The sequence below is a fragment of the Mauremys reevesii genome, linkage group 5, assembly GCF_016161935.1.
Source record: "Mauremys reevesii isolate NIE-2019 linkage group 5, ASM1616193v1, whole genome shotgun sequence".
NCBI lineage: Eukaryota > Metazoa > Chordata > Testudines > Geoemydidae > Mauremys > Mauremys reevesii.
The window spans coordinates 39,472,223-39,494,131 of NC_052627.1; the positions used below are offsets into that span (position 1 = coordinate 39,472,223).

At 39.3% G+C, this 21,909-nt stretch overlaps 1 protein-coding gene across 2 annotated transcripts in view; it reads right to left on the reverse strand.

Annotated features, from left to right (window-relative positions):
* SEC24D (SEC24 homolog D, COPII coat complex component) overlaps nucleotides 1–21,909 on the reverse strand; it is an 89,005-nt gene that overhangs the window by 45,873 nt on the left and 21,223 nt on the right. For both annotated transcript variants that reach the window (XM_039541178.1, XM_039541177.1), the window contains 3 exons: nucleotides 21,714–21,835; nucleotides 17,362–17,473; nucleotides 14,424–14,551 (listed from right to left, as the gene is read on the reverse strand). In XM_039541178.1, the coding sequence (XP_039397112.1) occupies nucleotides 14,424–14,551; nucleotides 17,362–17,473; nucleotides 21,714–21,835 (362 nt within the window). The remainder of the gene's footprint in view (nucleotides 1–14,423; nucleotides 14,552–17,361; nucleotides 17,474–21,713; nucleotides 21,836–21,909) is intronic.

The following is a 21,909-nucleotide window of genomic DNA, read 5'->3' on the forward strand; positions in this document are numbered from 1 at the left end:
CACAAAAATTGACAAATATTTTGTTTAATGCCATTTACAGCAGTAAATGTAGTGAGAGGAGGGTACTTCTCTCTTCAAAATGGTATTTTATTTTATGCAGACCATTACATAGAATCATAGAAAGGGACCTCAAGAGGTCATCTAGTCCAGTCCCTGCACTCATGGCAGGACTAAGTATTGTCTAGAGACCATCCCTGACAGGTGTTTGTCCAACTGGCTCTTAAAAATCCCCAATGATGGAGATTCCACAACTTCCCTGGGCAATTTATTCCAGTGCTTAACTACCCTAGTTTTTCCTAATGTCCAACCTAATCCTCTCATGCTGCAATTTAAGCCCATTGCTTCTTGTCCTAACCTCAGAGGTTAAGAACAACATTTTTTCTCCCTCCTCCTTGTAACAACCTTTTATGTACTTGAAAACTGTTATCATGTCCCCTCTCAGTCCTCTCTTTTCCAGACTAAACAAACCCAATTTTTTCAATCTTCCCTCATAGGTCAAGTTTTCTAGACTTTTAACCATTTTTGTTGCTCTTCTCTGTACTTTCTCCAATTTGTCCACATCCTTCCTGAAATGTGGCGCTCAGAACTGGACACAATACTCCAGTTGAGGCCTAATCAGCGCGGACTAGAGTGAAAGAATTATTTCTCGTGTCTTGCTTACAACACTCCTGCTAATACATCCCAGAATGATGTTTGCTTTTTTTGCAACAGCGTTACACTATTGACTCATATTTAGCTTGTGATCCACTATGACCCCCAGATCCCTTTCCACAGTACTCCTTCCTAGGCAGTCATTTCCTATTTTGTATGTGTGCAACTGATTGTTCCTTCCTAAGTCGAGTACTTCACATTTGTTCTTATTGAATTTCATACCATTAACTTTAGACCATTTCTCCAGTTTGTCCAGATCATTTTGAATTTTAATCCTATCCTCCAAAGCACTTGCAACCCCTCCTAGCTTGGTATCATCCGCAAACTTTTTAAGTGTACTCTCTATGCCATTATCTAAATCATTGATGAAGATATTGAACAGAACTGGACCCAGAACTGATCCCTGCGGGACCCCACTTGTTATGCCCTTCCAGTATTATACGTGGACTCTAAGCACTTCTAAGAAGAACAAACAGTTCAGAGTTTGAGCTCCAAGTGATAACACTGCTGGCTCCTCACAACAAAGATGAAGTCTCTTTTGTCTGCTCTATGCAAGTATCTGTGTCAGTTTCCCTCAGACAGAGTTATCATATACTTGGTAATCTTGGGAAAAGGGAACACACACAATGTGAAATACTGGTTCAATCCATGTGCAAACATAATGGATACACCAACATATTAATTCTATTATGAAGGTCAAAGACCATTAAACACAAACACAGCTGTTAACATTTCTAATGGGTTGTGGATTAACCCTAAGATAGCCAATCAAGCAACACTCCACGTGGTGCTCGTGGAATGTGCTGTTTTAGTTTGGAGGAACACAAATTTATGCTTGCAAATAAATGTAAGTGTAGCTTTGTGAGTTTAAGAGTACCTCTTCACCAAGACTGGATGCCACATAAGGAGAGGGCTGTACATAACAGTCATTAATGCCTTTTCAGAAGGAATGAAAAATGAACCTGAATCTCATGATGCAGCAGCCTTTAGGCTAAGGGCCATGCTATAGATGTCAGGTGTATGTTTTGCTTTCTTCTGTGGCTATCCAGGACTTTTTGAGACAGCAGTCATCCCTGATTTAAGAATTATGGCATCAGAGAGCTGATAAATGTAAGATTTTTTCCACTCCATGTTTCCTGTTGCAAACACTGAATTGTTTCTCTTTTGGATTTGGTCTTCTCATTATGAGGGACTGGTATTGAGATTTTGGTTAGGGAAACCATATTTTATTGACTGACTGCTATTGATTGACTGTCCCATGCCAGAGAATGTTTTATAATAGCAATAGGATATTTCTTTATAGTGAATTGTACTTAAAAGACTAGAGACAGGTTTCATGGCAGTGTTTTAAACAGAGGTGGATGATTTGAAAATGTGACTTGAAGGCCAATGTTATTGGGTTCCCATTCCTAGTGGAAGAAACTGTTGGGGGTAGTGGAACTGGAAATGAAGTGAAAGTAGGCTCCACCTGCATAAGGCCAGTTACAGTAACATGGTCAATGGTGATCATTTACATCTGCCACTTAAGTATTTGGCAAGAATAAAATGACTAAGAAAATACAGAAGAATGTATTGGTTTCCAGTATCAAAACATTTGAGCTAATGTCTTTAAAGAGACATTAATTCAAGAGTCCTTCCCATGGAAAGTAGCAGCTTAATCTTTGTGGCTTTGATATCAAAACTGGTTGTCAGTTTAAAAAGCCCCATATCTGGTAAGATTAGTGATCTATAACTAAATTCTCTTTTTATTAGTATTTGTTCAAAAGTGATACTCAGAGGCCCCAACAGGAACAAGGCCCCATCATGCCATGTGCTTTACAGACATTTTAAATGTTTCACCTGCTTTCCTTTCTGCTACACTTTACTAAGAGCTGGAGTGAGGGTAAGGGGCAGTGTGCACCTAAACCACCCTCTCTGTGAAGGAATTGTTACACAGGGCTTGGCTACACTTGCAGCTGTGCAGCGCTGGGAGTTACAGCTGTCTTCGTACAGCTGTGTAGGGAAAGCGCTGCAGTGTGGCCACACTGACAGCTACCAGCGCTGCAGTGTGGCCACATTTGCAGCGGTGTTGGGAGTGGTGTATTATGGGCAGCTATCCCAGCATTCAAGTGGCTGCAACGTGCTTTTCAAAAGAGGGGGGTGGGGTGGAGTGTGACAGGGAGCGTGCGGGAGAGAGAGTGAGTGGATTTTTGGAGCTGACACTGTGTCAGCTCCCTGCCTTGCAAATTCTGACCACTTCCCCAACCCCTCATTCACTCTTAAATGCAAATAGCCTTCAGACCAGATAAGCAGCTGCTCCGACAGACTCCCTCTCCCCCCGCCCCCCGCTGTGCTGTTTCTCTCCTCAAGCAAACACTAGCTGTGGACATTCATCCCCCTGCCTGCCTCATTCACAGCAAACAGGAGCTGTGTTTGTTTTTTAGATAAGCAGCTCCGGGAGCCCCGGGTTCACAACAAAACAAAGAGAGGCATCATAACAAAACAAAGAGAGTTCTTTAGTTAAAAGCATTATGGGAAAATTCCAGAGGTCAGTTACAGCATAGTAAGATTAATCACTGTTTAGACTGGCACTCCAGCGCTGCAGTTGTTATTCCCCAGGCCGAGGTGGAGTACAGCCAGCGCTGTAGCCAGGGAGATACAGCGCTGTGTGTGCCTTGCAAGTGTGAACGGTGAGTGAGTTGCAGCGCTGTAAAGCCACCACCAGCGCCTCAACTCTCCAGTGTAGCCAAGCCCACAGTCACAATCTTCCCTGACACCCCTTTACTCTAAGGCCAGGGGAGTAATTTGCACCACCCTCTACCTGTGTGGATTACTTACCATGCCCTGTTGGCTTTGCTGGCCAACCATTCCCAGTCCTTCTCTAAGGAGAATAGCAGCCACAGGGCCTGCTTCCTCACTGCAACTGGAGCCAAGATGCAGCTAAAACTCTTAAGGGACTGGGGGCTTATTTCCCTGCAGGGCTGAGGTAGTGCAGCCAAGATCTGGCCCTAAATGCAGACTGATGTAATGTGTATTGGACAGTCAAGTATAATAATGAAAGACACCTTTTCCTAGTGTAACAAATGACATACTAAACTCTTCAGAAGTGTGTGTGACCTAAAGGAAAAATCCAATAAAATGAAAACACCAGACTATAAAATCCAGGTCAGTTGCTTGTGCATCAGCTTCAAAAGAAGTAAATCCCTTTTACGGAAACTCATCCTAGAGAGCTATTATAATCAAACTTATAGTGCAAGAAGTGTGCAGCAATAAATAAAAAGAAATGTACACAAAATAGGTCAATATCGTTTTAGTTTTACAAGCAAACGCTGTAAACTTTCCATCTTGATCCTAGTAAAAACTGTGTCAAACACTCTGCTCATAGTGTATAATATTACCTTAGAAACTGAGTCATGTCCCTTAAGGCTTAATGTCAGTTTGCACAACGTTACATTGTTTAATTTATTGCTGTTGCTATGATCAACTTTGGCAAGTGAAGAAGAGGAGAATCTTATCCCTTTTCCGGATGGTGATGTCTGCACAGAGAAATTTAAATGCACAGGGACACAGAGGCTATTCCAATAGCTATTTTAAGTTACAGATCTCCTCTAAAACCAACTTTGAATAATTTTATTCTTAGTAACCTAAATTATATAAACAAACCAACATGTTGCTACTCTCACATTTCCCTATTATTTCTTTTGCACAGTTAAAGTTGCTTAGATTTGTCATGATAGGAAAAACATTCAGATTGATAGATAGGGCCTTTAATTTGTCAGGAAAAAAACCTGATATTTTAGATGATGAGAAAGCTTATGATTAGTATATGGGATTCCACTGTTTACCTATTCCAGCCAAAGCAGAAGCCTCTCTATGGCTTAGGAGGGATACTAATACCGATTTTATACTTTAACAACAAAAAGCAGCAAGTGCTGCTCCAAAACATTCTTAAAGATATCAATTTCTTCAAAGGGGAGTTTTCCTCTGCACCCTCATCAGTCCCCAAACCAGTAAATGAGTAAATTTAACATATTTTTCATATTCTCTATATAACTGTTAAAATAAAATATTAGTCATCAGTCATCACAACAGCAGATAAAACTCTAGAATGATCCAGCTTGCAGACAAAAGCTTTCCTTTTTATGCTTTAGACTCTATCTTCATCCTTGGTTCAACAACTCTAAGGGCCACATCCTTTGCTCACTTTGACTCAAAGTTTGTAGCTGATAGAGGGCACTTTTGTGGCCAAATAGACAGTATGTTCCAGAAAGTGTTTCTCCTGATCCATTAGGAAACCCAGACTCTAGTGAGTGAGGGCCACAGCTCTCACTGCTTCTACAGCAACTTCCAAACAGACTTGGGAGAGGGTATGCCACATAAAGGAAACCCCTGAGACCAGCACTACTCTGTTCCAGGTTTCTGCTCAGCAGCAAGGTATGCCGGGAAGATAAGGTGTATAAAGCAACTCTCATCAGAACTGCCATACTGGGTGAGACCAATGGTCCATCTAGCCCAGTACCCTGTTTCCAATAGTGGCCAGTACCAAAGCTTCAGGAGGAAAATACAGAACAAGGCAATTTTGGAAAGATCCACCCATGTCTTCCCCTCTCGGCTTCTGGCAGCCAGAAGTTTAAGGTTGCCATCTTGACTAGTAGCCATTGATGAATTTACCCAACTTTTTTTTAAATCTGGTTATGCTTTTGGCCATCACAATATCCCATGGCTATGAGTTCCATAGGTTAATTGTGCATTGTGTGAAAAAGTGCTTCCTTTTGTTTGTATTAAATCTGCTACCTACTAATTTCATGTCCTGGTTTTTGGATAGTGGGAAAGGGTAAATTACATGGCTCTATTCACTTGTTCCACACCATTCATGATTTTATAGACCTCTCTCCTACCTCCACTTAATCATCTTTTTTCTAAGCTAAACAGCCCTAAGATTTTGTCTCCCCCCCATGTGGATGCTGTTCCATCTGCTTGATCATCGTTGTTGCTGTTCTCTTTTCCAGTTCCACTACATTCTTTTTTAAATAGGGCAACCAGAACTGCACCCAATATTCAAAGCATTGGCGTACGATGGATTTAGATACTGGCATTATATTTTCCATCTTTTTTTCTATCCCTTTTCTAAAAGTTCCTAACATTCTGTTTGCCTTTTTGACTGCTGCTGCACTGAAATTGAGCTGAAGTTTTCAGAGAACCATCCATAATGGCTCCAAGATCTTTCTTGAGTGGTACTGGTTAATTTAGAACCCATCATTATATGCATGCAGTCAGGATTTTTTTCCGCCAATGTGCATTACTTTACTCCTTGTCAACACTGAATTTCATCTGCCATTTTGTTTCACAGTTGCCCAGTTTTGTGAGATCCCTCTGTAACTCTGCCGTCAGTTTTAGACTTAACTATCTTGAAAATTTCGTATCATCTGCAAATTTTGCCACTTTTCCAGATCATTAATGAGTAACTTGAACAGAACAAATCCTTGGAATACCCTGCTGTTTACCTCTCTCCATTATGAAAACTGATGATTTACTCCTACTCTTTGTTTCCTATCATTTAAACCAGTTACTGGTCTATGAGAGGACCTTCCCTCTTATCCCATGACCACTTAGTTTCTTTAAGAGCCTTTGGTGGGGGACCTTGTCAAAGGCTTTTGAAAATCCAAGTTCACTATATCCACTGGATCACCCTTATCTTCTTCAGCACTAAAGAGAAGCTCTGTGATAAGGATCTTGATGTGCCAATCCCTGAGGTCAGGGAGGACCTAGACTTTGCTTTTGCTTAGAGAAGTTACCCCCCACTAACAGCACCTTTGTGAAGGCTTGAGGGGTCAGCCATAACCTGAAGAGGAGAATGGAACATTGGAAATGTTCACAATTTAACAAGAGTCTCAGATCCTGATTGTGGCAAGGGAAAATGGAGATGAATAGACATGTCCTCATAGGTTACATGGTCCCTGGTTCCATTGCTGATGCCTTTGCTCTAGAATCTGAGTATGAAAGAAGGAATCTTTAGTCAAGATACTGGGGGGAGGGAAGTTTCTGCATGATCGATACCTTCATTTCAATTCAAGTGATGTGAAGAGATCTTGACTAAGCCAGAGCTAAACTCTACTGCAGACAAATTAATTTCCTGCATATAGGAAAAGGTCAGATTCCCCTAACAACTGAGAACACACATAAGCTTTAGCATTAGACTCTCAGTGAGCGTGAGGAGAGGCCTCTTAATGATGTAATGCCCAAAGCACATGCTGGAGTTAAGTTAACTGTCATATAAGCCAATATGAAAAAGGGCATCACATTTTAAAATAAACTGACTGAGATAGCTAGATAAGCAACTTTCCTTCCAGTCCTTCAGAAAGATTTCTTAAGCTTATTATCTTCTGCTATGACAAAGCTTTCTAGTAGCACGGACAACTTAGTCATGTGAATTCTGTCTATTCCATCCATCTTATGCTTTATGATTTTGGCCTTCTATATAGTGTTAATAAATCCTTCAACTGTAATTCTCTGTCTGCATCATATCTGCTTGGAGGAACATTACCCATAAGAGAGCCAGTCCCTGTTGGACAGAGTTGTTCAGACCTCATTAGCTGGGAAGACAATAGAATATTTGACTCTCAGAACAACTCTGTTCCTTCTACTCCCGGTGGACAGCAGAGCCCTTCTATTAAATCTGCTGCTTATTTTAAGACAAGCCAGGGAGACTGTACCAAAAGAGGTGTGATTTGAGGAGGATTCTCTTAAGTCTCCAGGCTGAAAGATGGCAATGAGCAGTGAATGAATGGATGCAGTATTGACACACCTGGCAGTGATCTGTGACAAGCCAGCTAGCTCCACCAAAGGCAACTGATATGACACTACCCACATGGAATTAAAAATGATGCTGCTGAGGCTGAACAACAGTAACTCTGGAGCTGGGTTGCTTTCCACGCTCTTTGCAAAGATTTAGAAAAAATAGGAAGAGGAAAAGGCACTGTAGATTTACTTTGCTGTTTAAAATCAGATGGAGATGAATACACGTCCTCATAGGTTACATGGTCCCTGGTTCCATTGCCTTTGCTCTAGAATCTGAGTGTGAAAGAAGGAATCTTTACAAGTTTGCTCTTGACAAAGTGATGATGTTTACAACATATGTCTACCACTTACCTTCCTTACACCTTGTTACTACCACTCACCTTACTGGATACCTAACAGCACTGAAGCACTGGATCTTTCTAATGAAAGCTACTGGGGATGGTGTGTGTCAAAGTTGGTTTATTAATCCTTTCTTTCTCCACAAACATGGCTTTTCCTTCCAGCCCAACTAGACTCAGGCCAAATTTCTCTAACTGAAAAAACTGACCAGCTTCCAGCTCAGAGACTGTTCCTTCATTTATGGGAGATAACTCCATTTCTGATTTCAGGGTTTTCCTTGGACAACGCCGCTCCTGTACTACTGGTTAAAGTTCAAATATCTGTTTCATGTACTATAGTTCTGTATGGTTATGTCACGCTAAGCTTGTCAAATACCAGAGGATTTACTGTTTTGAAAGGAAGAAAATTAAATATTTAAAAAAAAAATCTTTTTTTTTTTTTTACCAGCAAATATTTCTGTAAATGAAGTCAAATTAAAATCAGGTAGTATTGTAAAACAGGACAAGACACATTAGTTATTAGAGAATTACTCTAAACACAAACTAAATCACCTATATTTATAAACACTGAAAACTTTATATTTATTTTTTTGAACTGTTGAATGTTTGCTTTTTAAAATGTAAAATACTCTTCTAAAATAATAATATTAATAGAAAGCAGAATTAAATGTTAAACAAAGATCACATGGTTTATCCAGGCTTTGGAAACATTCACACATCTCCAAAACAAACTTGTGTAGGGCCTGATCTATGATGATAACTCAGAGAGTTACGTTTATTTTTACAGTCTGTTGCTAAAGCAGTGCCAGCTAAAAATAAGTCCTGTCAAACAATGATAGCGTATTCTCAAAAAACTATCACAAACAAATACTTTTTATAGATCATCCAAATCAAGATATTGAAGATAAAGAACTGTAAGTATTTTCCTAAGCCTTGTCAGTGAAGACTGAGGCAAAGCAACCATTTAGAATCTTAGCAATGTCCTTATTTTCCTTAATTACTCCCGTAAAACCCTGATGATCCGGCAGATCCACCAATTCTTTAGCAGGCCTCCTGCTTCTGAAGTATTTAAAGAATTTCTTGTTCATTTTACACTGTTCGCTACTTGTTCTTGGGAATCCATTTTCCCTATTACTTATTACCTGCTATAATTTATACTCCTATTTATTGGCTTCACTAGGGTCAGAATTCCAAATTTTGAAGTTCTGTTTGGCTCAAATAGTCTCTCAAACCCTGTCATTTAGCCATATAGACTTAGTCTTTGTCTTCCTGATTCCCTTCTTCTGCAGCAATACACGTACCCTCTGAGGTTGTTACTGGGATTTGTTTAAGTCGCATCCATGCCACCTTTAAAATACTTCAAATTTAAGGCTTTCATGACTAACCTCATTTTACTGAAATCTCTTTCTAAAGTTTAATGTCTCCATGTCACTTTTTGCTGCCCTACCTGCCCTTGGATGTTGAACCTAAATATAGTGTGGTCACTATTAGTGGCTCAGCTACTGTCACTTGGAATAGCTCCTGCGTTTTACTTAAAACTAGTCAAGAATAGCCTCTCCTCTTGTGTGCTCCACAACTAGCCTTTAAGAAACTATCACTGAAGTGCTGAGAAATTATTTCCCTAAACTGTGTCTTCAGTAGTTTATATGTGGGTAGCTGAAGTCCTCATTATCCTTAGTGTGTTAGATTTTGCTTCCTCTTGGATTTTTTTTTTTTTTTAAATCTGGAGGCTGGTAGTATTGCCCTACTAATATTTACATTCTTACAGATTGCAGAGTCCTGTGGCACCTTATACTAACAGACGTATTGGAGCATGAGCTTTCGTGGGTGAATAGTCTATAAGGTGCCACAGGACTCTTTGCTGCTTTTACAGATCCAGACTAACACGGCTACCCCTCTGATTCTTACAGGTTGGGATTTGTATCCATATAGATGCAGCTGTGTACTCCTCTCCACTCAGAATTGTTATCTCACTAGGTTCTGTGGAATCCTTTAGCTCTTCTCCCCTACCTCTTCAACCTGGTCTGTTTTTCCTATGTAGTTTATAACCAGGTATTATAGTGTCTCATTGGCTTTTGTCATTCCACTAAGATTCTCTAATGACTGTTCTATCAAGGTCCTTGTCTACTGCAAGGCATTCTAGTTTATTTATTTTTTGCTTTTAAACTTCTTGCATTTGCATACAGGCATTTGCAGTTTTTATTCTTGACTAGGTGCCTGTTTTTATTTAACTCCTTAATCTGACACCTTGATGATTTTACAGAATTTACCTCTGTTCTTATCCTGTCTCTGCACTATTTCAGTTGTAATTTGTATCCTACTCTTTGCTGGATACTCAGATACCATTGTATTACAGATGCCTTTAACAGATGTCTCTGTCCAAATTTAGTGCTCAGCTCGTGCCAGTGTTCCCTCAGCTCTTAGTTTACATACTTCCTCAATACCTTATTTATTTTACATGCCAGCAGTCAGCTTCTGTTTTGATTAAGGAGGATCCCAAAAACCTCTGTATATGCTTTTCCTTCCCCAAAATACCCTCCAGTGCCTAATAAACTTAAATCCCTCTTCTCAATCATGCACTGAGATCCTGCAGTTCCTTCTGCTAAGCTGAACCTGATGTGGGACCGGAAGCATTTCGGAGAAAGCTATCACTGAGACCCTGGACCCAATGCTTCTACCTCATAGTCTACATTTAGCTTCCAAGATTTCTCTATATGCCATTGGCCAAGTAAAGTGAGCCCTACACCTGAGGGCATTTCCGTTTATCTGTATGGAACATGATAATTTTTGAACACCACAGCCAATGAATTACAAAGTTTCAGGGAGTGTTCTAGTCAATTTCAAGGCAATCCGAAAAGCTTAGTTTAGAGTAAAATCAAGCTACAGACTGCTGAGTGCTGCAGATAGAGAAATCTCTCTGATACCCCTTGTTACTGCATATACCTATCAGAGCAGCAGCTTAATTTGCTGCACTGGGAGACTGTGTAGCCAGGGATCTAACAGACACAGAAGAGCCTTACAGGGTGGGGAGAAAGAAGCAGGGACCACTGAGGGGGGGAAGTGGGGACCTGGAGGAAGCAGGGAAAGAGTGGGAGTGGGGAGAAGGTGAGGCAATGGTGATGAGGGAAGCAGAGACCTGAAGGGTGGGGACTGGAGATCTGGAGGAGAAAGCAGGGACCATGAGGGAGGAAGGTGAGGAGTACAGCCTGTTTATAAAGAACTCTGGGTTGATCATCTCAAGCTCTGCAAATACTGACTCTGGAAAGAGAAGGGTCCACAGGTATATGGCTGGACAGGTTAACAAGTACCTGGAGGGTAAAGGACAAAGCAGCTTTGAGTTCAGGGCTGAGGAGTGTCTAACTCCTCCCCACATCATCTCCACATCCACCCGCCCACACCACCAAAATGCTACATCCAGAGGAATCTCTCTCGTGCCCCCTGTGTCTGTCTATACATCACAGGCAGCATACAGTATGAAGCTGCTGCTTTCTCTCATTGGGCGTACCAACTGGTCTACTGAAGAAGTGAAATGTACAACTCTCTGGTTGGTACCAACATGTGCCCCAAAAGCAGGGAATCTTTCTCCAGCCAACTAGAGGCGCCACACGTATGACCCCCGGACAAAATTCAGCCCTGAAGTAAGCATACACAATTCTATCAACCTCAGATTTGAATTTGTTTACAGGATGAATTTATCCATGTTTTCATTTATTCCCCAATGCTTAGGTACAGTTTGGAGTAACTGAAATGGTGTCAAAGAAAGCATAGGTGAGAGAGTACTTTATACACAACTCCGGTTCAGCTGGATTGCCTAGTAACATGGCTTACTCCACAATGCAAGTAATAACTCAAATAATGAAATTAGAATCTAGAGAACAGACTCCAGAAGGGAAGAGCAAACACCACTGGATGCTATCATTACAGTCTGTATGGGCACATCAACTCACTCAGAAATTGACACAAGACAAGGTTTTTCCTATATTTCCAGTCGTTTTATTCCTAATGGCATAGACAGAAAACAATCCACAAACTCCTCTGTCAACAATGAACATTAAGAATGCAACTTGCAATAGGTGAATTTTATATCTTGTTCTGAATTCATCCTGAAGTGTAAATGGTTCTCAAAGAACCACACAGGCTAATTAATAACAATTGATATATTTACTATTTAAGCTGCACCAAGTGGACTATTAGGCAACAGAGTGAGCCTAACCCTTGCTCACAGCCTTTAAAATGTTATTTACATCTGTGAGACTTGGTATACACAATACACATTCATCATGATGGACTCAGTGCAGATGATGTAGGTATTTTATAAAGTTCTTGACATCATAATGAAAAATCTATCTATATCTCCAGTATTAAAGGAAACCAAATGCCAAGTGTGCCATTGACTTGGTAAACAAAATCAATTTTATAGTTCAACTGTCATTTGCAGCTCCTTTAACTGATCCAAGTCACATAAGAGTCTGCAGACATAGCGTACGGGCATGTTGTAGCCATGGTTCACCGAGTCCTAGTAATACATTCTGTGCTTTTTTATGTGCGCTTTTTTAATAAAAAACAAACATTAAATTTGTTGGTTGCTAGCATTGAGCATTTTAGAAACTGTAAAAGAGAGGAGACATTACAACTAATCAAATGAGAAACTATGACCAGTAAAAACCAGCATTTCCCTTCCCTTATCAAGAAGCCATCAAATGTCAAAGTGAGCTTATTGAAAGATGGAATCTCACTTTGCACCTAATCCTCGTGAGCCCCATCTGCAGAATGCTGCTCTATTGCATTTATGGGAGCTCCTGTGAAGTACTCAGTATTCCAAAGGCATGGGCATTTTGTACCTGCAATCATTAGCTCTAGTCAGAAAGTACTGGATGAGAGACTTGAAATATTAATGTACACACTTTCTCAGACATTTTAACTCTTTATAGTATACCTTGGTCAAGTCAAAAGGCTACAAAAAGCAAAAGATATGAAACCACAGAGTTCACAAGGGAGAGAGGAATCCCTTTTCTAAAGAAATATATGGAGCTTCAGTATTAGAAAACATCAGCGATTCTAAAACAAAAAATTGATATTGATATTGTTTAATATTTGTAAGGTTTTCTCCATATGAAAGAGCCTTTTTATTCACTGTGATCTTGACTTCAAAACAGAGCTACATATTTTAGCAGTAGCAGAAAAGGTCAGGAGTTATAGGATGGGGCTCAGCACCGCCTACTAAGGTTGTGCAACGCTTCTGATTACAAGACTCTGTTTATCAAATGTTAACCATCCAGGCTGGAATTTTTCATACTGGGTGTCTATCTCATGCTAAATCTTTCTGCAAAATTTCAGCCAAAACAGTTGAGCTGTTTCCAAGAATGAGGAAAGGAACTGAGGAGTCAGGGGCAACAGATGGGGAGCTGGGTATGGGGATAGAATTGGATGGTCAAAGACACGTGGACAAGAAGCTGCGGGGAGCAGGGGACTAAGGAGGAATATCAGGACAGAGGTAGTGGGAATGGGGGTAATTGGAGGTTAAGGTGGGGGAAACAGACATATCCAATGAGAAGCTGGGATGGGAAAACTGGGACTAGCTGAGACTTGAACTGGATAGACAAGGACACTAGGATGAGGAGCCAGGAGTGAGGAAGAGACAGAACTGGGACAGGGTCAGGTTGGAGGGAACCTGTGCCCACTAGAGCAAACTCCCATCCAGAGCCTGGAATGGAATTCAAGATTTCTGAGTCTCACCATTTCTTTGGTGACAGCAAATATCTGTGAAAGCGAATGGCAAAGTGTCCAGTTCATCTCTTTGCTGGTCCACATAGACAATGACATTCTATTATTGCTATCAGTTCTCCTTTAGCACAAGTGGCAGAGGTCTATTTGGTGGATCTGTTGATGAACCATGTGGGTGCGACAATGATACCACATGACAGAATTTCAGTTTTTTACTTAGCTTTTTCAAAAACTTAGGAAATTATACACAGAAAACTACATTAAAGGAACATTATAGTTGTAAATCCAAGTACTCAAAAGTTAGTATTTGATCAAATAATATGCGATCATTCAATCAAAGAATGTCTCATAATGCATATGCATAGCGGGGTCAAGTTAAGATTGCAAAGACAACCTTAATTCTAGCATTTCTTAACTTGAGAGTATTAGACTTTAACACCTTAATAATGTTCTTTTAACATAGTTATTTTGGTGGGTATATAAAGGTACCATAATGAGAAACCTCACTGCTCCACTCTGCTAAAAGTGTCCAAGTTTTAAAGTGACGTTTGGTACTGATAAGCAGTAATTTAGTGAAAGACATTTTGTGGCTGCAATCTTTCACTGGCCTTGTCTACACTTGCATAGAATTCCAATGGAGGTAGCAACACTGGCAGTGCTAGCAGAAGCTGGGGACACAGCGGTGGTAACCTATGATGCCTAATCTTGTAGTCCTGATGACACGGTGGTAACACTAAACCCTGTCTACATTAGCATTTGCACTGTTGCTAACACCAGTGGAGTTGCACCACTGCAAGAATTGTAGATTTTCTCCCTAAAATGCTAGAGTAAATATAGTCTTTCTGACCATGAAAGAACTAATCTGTCACATAAAATCATCATATGAGAAACCATGAATTAGGTCTTTTGGATAGGTATTTATTGACTTCTTACCTCATTTGGTGGAACAGCAGCAAAAGGCTTGATGATAGCAGCCAATGGAATCTGAGCTTGTTTGGCCATATCAGAAGAGGATGGGAAGCAGTAGGCAGTACATCGAATATAACGAGGGCTGGCATTGCCTAAAAGAACATATTATGAGATAGGGTAGATTGATTTAAATCAACGCAATTTAAATCTTGATTTAAATCAATGCAATTTAAATCTTGATTTAAATCAACGCAATTTAAATCTTGATTTAAATCAACGCAATTTAAATCTTGATTTAAATCAACGCAATTTAAATCTTGATTTAAATCAACGCAATTTAAATCTTGATTTAAATCAACGCAATTTAAATCTTGATTTAAATCAACGCAATTTAAATCTTGATTTAAATCAACAAGCAGGAAACCTTGATTTAAATAATGAATTTTAATTGTGTTCTGAATTTGAACTTTTCAGTTATTTTCTCAAAGAAAAGTTGATTTTCATTGCTTGGTAACAATTAGAACATTTGATTTTCAGCTAAATGTAGCCTTTACATAATTCTGGAGCTTCTTTTTGCTAGCCAGGAGGATAAACTGTATCTATACACATTTTACTAGATGATGAACATTTTACTTGCTATTAGTGTTAAAATAGCATTTTATTTTTTTATTAAATAAAGCTACACTAAATGTAATGAATACGTATAAAAAGTTTATCAAAACATGTTTTGCATTTAAAAATTATTTAGTAAACAAAGCAAGTGTTATCTGTAGTTAGTGAATGGAACTGTTCCTGCTTACCACGCCCTGCAAGATTTTAGAACTAGTAGGTCTCCCCCCTCATACATAGGTTAGAAGAGGAAAACAAGCTTTCCTGCGTTTTTCCAACTGATTTCTTAATTTTGAATAAACTAATCATTGAACTGAACTAGTTGAATAAATTGAAATAAAAGAAAATATTCTCCCTGCACCTGGAAAAAGAGGCTACAGCTGGGTTAGCACTTCAACAAACTCTAGTTCCATGTGCTCAGCCAGTGACTTCCAGCATTGGTCTGGCTTTCTTTAAAACTTGGCAAACATGTTGCTTGAATTATTTTTAACTTGAATTTAAACCATTTTAACAGATAAGAAGTTTTGATCTTAACATAGGTTTCAATTTCAAATTTAATTTTAAATACAGGTTTTTTTTTTAAATTAACCTATTTAAAATTTTTAAAATTCCAGTGAAAGTCAATGGGAGCTGGGCATCTCACTCTCGGTCTCAGTCTGCTTTTAAAAGTTCAGCCTGAAACTGTACTTAGTTATTTGGAAGAGACTTCTTTGCTTAAAAGTCTCTCCCTTCCCCTCCCTCCCTGTCCTCCAAAAAGCGGAAGAATATGTAGTTATACATTTTACCCAGCCAGACTTTATCCAAACACAGATAAATGAATGCTGAGCTAATGGCATCACAAATTTAATTTACATGAGGGAGAGTCTTATATTGAGTTATAACATGCACACATTCTGCCATCACAAAATGCGTGTGGAAGTTGAGATTGGCAATCACTCTACCTGGGGGACCGGCAGATTGCCAAGAAGGAAATGGCTGAAGCTACACAAACAAGAGGAAAAACTGAACCCAGCAACTGAGCTTGTACTCTGACCATGTAGTTTGAGCCTCAGGAATAGAAATGGACAGTATACTACAAGTTAAACTTGGCAAGTGTCAGTTTTTTAACCTTATATTCCAGCATGGACTCACCAGTGAGTCTGCATGATTCCTTTAATCATTACTTTCCCTGCACAGGGGGAGGTGAAGCGGATTCCTTAATCAATTAGAAAAAATCCTCACAGCTATTCCCACTATTTTATACAATTAAACTACTCAAATATTTTATTTCAAATGAGAAGATTGACTAAAATGTTATTCATATTTCATAGTTGAGGCTTATTCTTGTAACTGAAATACACTTATTATAAATCCCAACAGTTCTGGGGAAGGATACAGCATATATTCCTTGACAATGTCCTGCAGCACACAGAAAGCCAGCCAGGTTACCACTCAAATGCAGTGCTTTTAGGGTGTGCAACTCTTGGTATGAAGTTAAGTCATTCTGAACTATGACATGAGTTTAAGTGTGGATTGTAGGGCTCAGGGTTGCTATTATTCTCAGGTTTTTTTGATTATGTTATTAGGAAATGGGGCTTTGCTCAGGGGACTCCTGTCAGGTTAAAGGTTCTGCTTGGAGCTCACAACTACGTTTATCTTCCACTCTAGATGCTATGTTGTTTTGTTATGAAGGAGCTGGCAGTACTAAGGGCCGGATTCTGAGATAAGCAGAACACTCCACAATTCTCACTGCCTATACTGGAGGAGCTGTCAGTTGCTCAGCCTCTGCTAAAGCAGACAGCCCTCAAATAGCACAGCAAGGCCACGATCCTGCAAACACTTCGGCATATGTATAATCTCAGTGAAGCCAAATTTTAACAAAGTCAATGGGAGTATTCAGGAATGTAAAACTAGGCATGTGCTTATGGTGTATGCTGGGTTGAGGTATAAAGATCCTCAGTCAATACTGGCACTCAATATTTCCATGTTACAAGCTTGCATTTTTCTCTCTCTCTCACTATTTTGTTATACACAATACTGCCATGGAAATACAGTAATGGTAACAATTAGCAATGTTTTACAGACACAACAGAGACACATCGAACGAGTTTTGCCTTTTATTTATGGCACAAGCGTCTAATTAGTATATATCTTTTCAAAAGTGCTGAGTAACCATATATTCCATTGAAATTAATGAGAGGTTCAGGAGCTCTCGGCATTTTTGAAAGTCATGCCACCACCTTTGACTAGGTGCTTAATTATGGGTTTGGGAGCATAATTTTAAGCAACCAAATTTGAAAATTTCAGTTGATAAATTGTTTTTTAACTTCGTTTTAACTAGTAAAAAACCCGAAGTGATTCCACAAATAGTTACCTTGATCTTGGATCACACAATCTGTGGTGACAAGAGGAGGAACTTGGCCTCTGATGTTTGTAGCATAGATTTGACCTCCTCTGGAAGCCTTATCATTTTCAATTACTTGAATCTGAAGAATCAGAAATAAAGAAAAAAACATGGAATAGGGTAGACTATGGATTTCCTCAATTTCATACAGAGTTTACAAGTAACGCCCACCCCAGGTAACCCTATGATCATTCATTATCTATAAACGTGCATTGTAGATAAGGAGTATATTGTAGCATGTATTATCCAAAGAGGATTAAAAACAATAATATACATATATCTATGTCCATAACTGTTTTATGCACCTTCTTAGTTCCTATTTGCCTAGGGTTGAACTTTGTCAAACTAGACCTGGATAATGGGCAAACCAAGAATGTCAGACAGTCAATGCTCAATTCCCTCTTCTACAGAAAAACTCTCAGGAATGGACTAATGGGGAAGCAACCTCAGCAAAGTTCTCCACTAAAAGGAGAGACTTTTCTCCCTGAATAACAAACAGCAGAAGAGTCAAGCTGGCAGGTCTTCTACAGCCAGCAGCTGCCTCCAGAAGGCAAATTGTCATGCTGGGTGAAATTGCAAATCTGTCCCTGGGGTGGACACAGAAATGAATAGCCCCTTGAGGCCATAATTAGCATGACAAGTTGCTTCTTCGGCCCCATCTAAAATACAAAACTGGGACCGATTTAACTAAAGGTGTTCTGTTGAACAGATTTAGCTAAACTGGAGAGTTGTGTGTGGACATTCTTGCATTTATTTAAGCCTGGTTTATAGCAGTTTAGCTTGCACCTGAAATTTAACTGCAGCTGGGAGACTCATGAAGTTTCTGTCAGACATCAGAGATCGAGGCAAATACATCAGGATAGAGCCCACTGACTGTTATTCAAAAGATATTCCCAATACATTGGGAAAAATCATGGGGGCAAGTACCATTTTGAACCTTTCCCAGTGTAACTGACTCTGTCCCTTTAAATGGCTACATTTCTGTATTGTATTTTTAGCTTGCTTGGCTTCCTCTCTACTCTTCAGCTTGTATACCTATTGCTAGCTGCTTGCATAAAGGGAAAACAAATTATTTACTCCAAAAAAAGTCCATTGGCTGAAAAAAGTGAACCTTTTTCAGACTGAACCCTGTAGAAAACGCATGTAAACTGCACTCTCAAGAGTTAACTGACAAATATATCATTATTCTTGGAACTAGTTGTTGACAAAGTACAGATGCTGCATTTTATAGATGTTTTCAGAGCACAGATGAATCTTGTAGGAAATTCTAATCAACATTGGCTATACATAAAAAAGCATTTAGCTGGCAACACTATTGTAATTTTATAATATAAACATAACACACACACAGAGATATTTATCCCTCATTTTCAATTAGCTCTTTGCCCTTTACAGTCACTGACCCAGATCTCTTTTCTTTTAAACATGCAGTTCTAATCCTTACTGTGCTGCTAAAACAAACTAACAACTTTTTTTTAACATTGCTGTCACTGTCAAGTTTGTTTATTCTCCTAGGGTAACTGAAACAAAACATCAGATTATTCCAGGGATTTTTTTAGATAGAATTCTAACACGTTATCCTGCTTTATAGGAAATGGTGAGATGACTTATCTATTAAAGGCAATGCCTACACTTACAAGTCATAAAAACACTTATATTTTTTAAATAATTGTTTGTCACACCTAGTTACATCTGAAGTGAGCAACAGAGAGCCCTTTCCCTCAAGGTTCCTTCTCTCCAGTGTCAACTGTTACACATCATCTTCATCCATGCCTGAAGACCACCCAAACAGAGTCTAAACTGATCAAGGGAGTGGCCTTACCCTCCTGCCACAGCAGCTATACACTATTTCATGGAGTATTAACAGTATATTTCTTTAATGTAAATTCTTCCTTACACATAATGGAAAGCACACATGAGATTCCACGGACACATAGTTAATAGTGCAGCTGTCTGTCCACTGGTTGGTTTGGGGTCAGGTTTTCACAAGTGCCTAAAGCCCAGATCTTCAAAGGTATTTAGGCTTCTAACTTCCAGTGCAAGCTAGGTATCTAAATCCTTTGAGAATATGGGTAACAGGGACTTCTGAGCACAAGTTCCATTGAACTTCAAGCAGGACTTGTGTTCCTAACTGACTTAGGTGCTTTTGAAATCACACCCTTTAACATTTTTGAGCTAATAGATATATGCATTTAAGTCCAAGACAAAATATTACAAATATTTCAATGGTACAAATGTGCAAAAGAGGGAACTAGCAGTTCAGTCTACTTCAAATTTCTCAAAGATGTTGAGATATAAACAACTAGAACAATGTAACAGTAATACAATGCAACTATATCCAATGCAAAAAAAGTATTCCTCCTTGAACTAAGTGCAAGCTATTTTTAATAAGATAGGCACAATGGCTGTTGTCAGAATGCTCATGGAATGCATTTGCAATCCTTGGAACACCAAACTCAAGTCCACAGTGGAATTTATCATTCATGCCTCAATGGTTCTTGCAGTAGTGCTACAACCTCAAAGTGTATACCAGTAACAGAAACAATTGTTTTACAGTATTTATTTATAATGGAGCCCAGAGATACTATTTGAGATTCAGAAAAAAATTAAATGAACTCTAATTTAATATGCAATCAAAGGTGCCAAAAGCAGCAACTTGCTATCTACAAAATCTTATTTGTCAATAGGCTTAGTGGAAAAATAACCACTGTTCATTGTGATTCGCAAGGTGTTCCTGAATATCTTCTACTGCACACAGAACAGAAAGACTTGTTTATAAACATACTCTAGACAGCCTCACTACTACAGGTGCCTAATTTAACAAGAGTGGTTTGAGTACAGGAGCATGAACCAGGAAACCCCAAGTTTTAATCTTGATTCCTATATTTCTCTGCTCTTCAGCCAGTCCCTTTCTGCCTCTTCTTTCACCAAACTTTCAGAGTTGTGGTCAGCATAGGTGCCTGAGCTGGAGCCCCACTCAAACACAGGGCTGCACTCTGTCACCTAACAGCATATCCTCAGCAAAGGCTCCTCAGCTTTGGAACTTGTTTTCCCACCCCTCACTTCCCCCTTCTCTGGTCCAATATTGTCCTCAGTTTGTTGGCTTGCCCAAGCAAAGGGAGTCTAGGACGATTCTGGCGGAAGAACATAAAAGATGAGAAATGCGTTCAGATGCTGGCTTCTGAGTTACATTAATGATAGGGCAGAAGGGAGCTCCTGAAGTAGTTCATTTGCATAGCTGTATTATTAAGAAGTTTCAAAAAGCAAAGAATAGATGCTCCTTTTTTTATGGAAGGACAGTAAAAACTGTAAGTACGTAATATATAAAATTGGGGAACTAATAGTCCAGTTAGCTGTGCAAGGTTAGACTCCACAGGGCTCTTGTCTGTAACGGGATAGTTAAAGAGGTCTCTGAACATAAAGCATTTCTAGCTGAGTGTGAAATCTTATTAGCAATTAGTGGCTGAGTAAATAATTTATTGTAATAGGGGAGATGACCAGCCAAGAGATTACATACATTTCAAAACTTTTTGTACATTTTCCTTAACATGTAAGGCCTCATTCTGATCTCACTCAAATGCATGTAAATAAAGAGTAACTCCACTGCCTTCAATAGTGTAAAAGAAAGGGGGAGGGGGAAGAGAATCAGGCACATAGTAGAAAAGTTTTCCCAAAGCCATTTTAATTCAATAATAGAATAGGCCTGTACATCCTACTGCTTCATTGTCCATCATTTACAGATCCCCACTGATGCTTTGGATGATTTATCCAATCTTCTGGGCATTTAGTTCAAATGATAGTATTTCAGATCCAATTAAAGTTTTAGATCTTCCTGGAGTAACTGGAGATGGTGGTTTATTTGAAAGGTTTGTGAGTAGTAATTAATCATAGAATATCAGGTTGGAAGGGACCTCAGGAGGTCATCTAGTCCAACCCCCTGCTCAAAGCAGAATTGTGTGTATGAATCCCTGGGAACAGATCAGGTGTTGCTGAAGGGAACTATACTGTAATATTACAGAGAAGTCGCATTAAAAGAAAGCAATGAATTAGAATAGAAAGTCTACACTCATTTTCTAATAAGATTCATGGATATTTTCCAAAAATGGCACTAAAGCTACACACGGCTGCCGCTTAATCTAAAAATGGCAACATAATTAAAGAATTATGTTACATTATGAACATATTCTATGAGCCATGTGGCACAGCACATTTTAGAAGTCTAAAAAACCCAACAACATAAAAACACAAAGTTAGCTTTGATATTTCTTTGTAACATTCTAATATGAAAGCATTCATTATAAACTAAATACAATATTACTTACGGGGCTTGGGATGGAATCAGGATCAAGCTTCCTCTGCTGTGGACCAGCAAGCTGTCCTGGACCCCCAGGAAAGGCACCAGGATAAGAGAGCTGAGAGCCTGCCATTTGAGGGCCATAGTTGGCTGCAGAATTACAAAAGCCCATTCATCAAATTTGAAGTGTTTAAACTCTGTCATGAAGCTATTACATTGTTCCA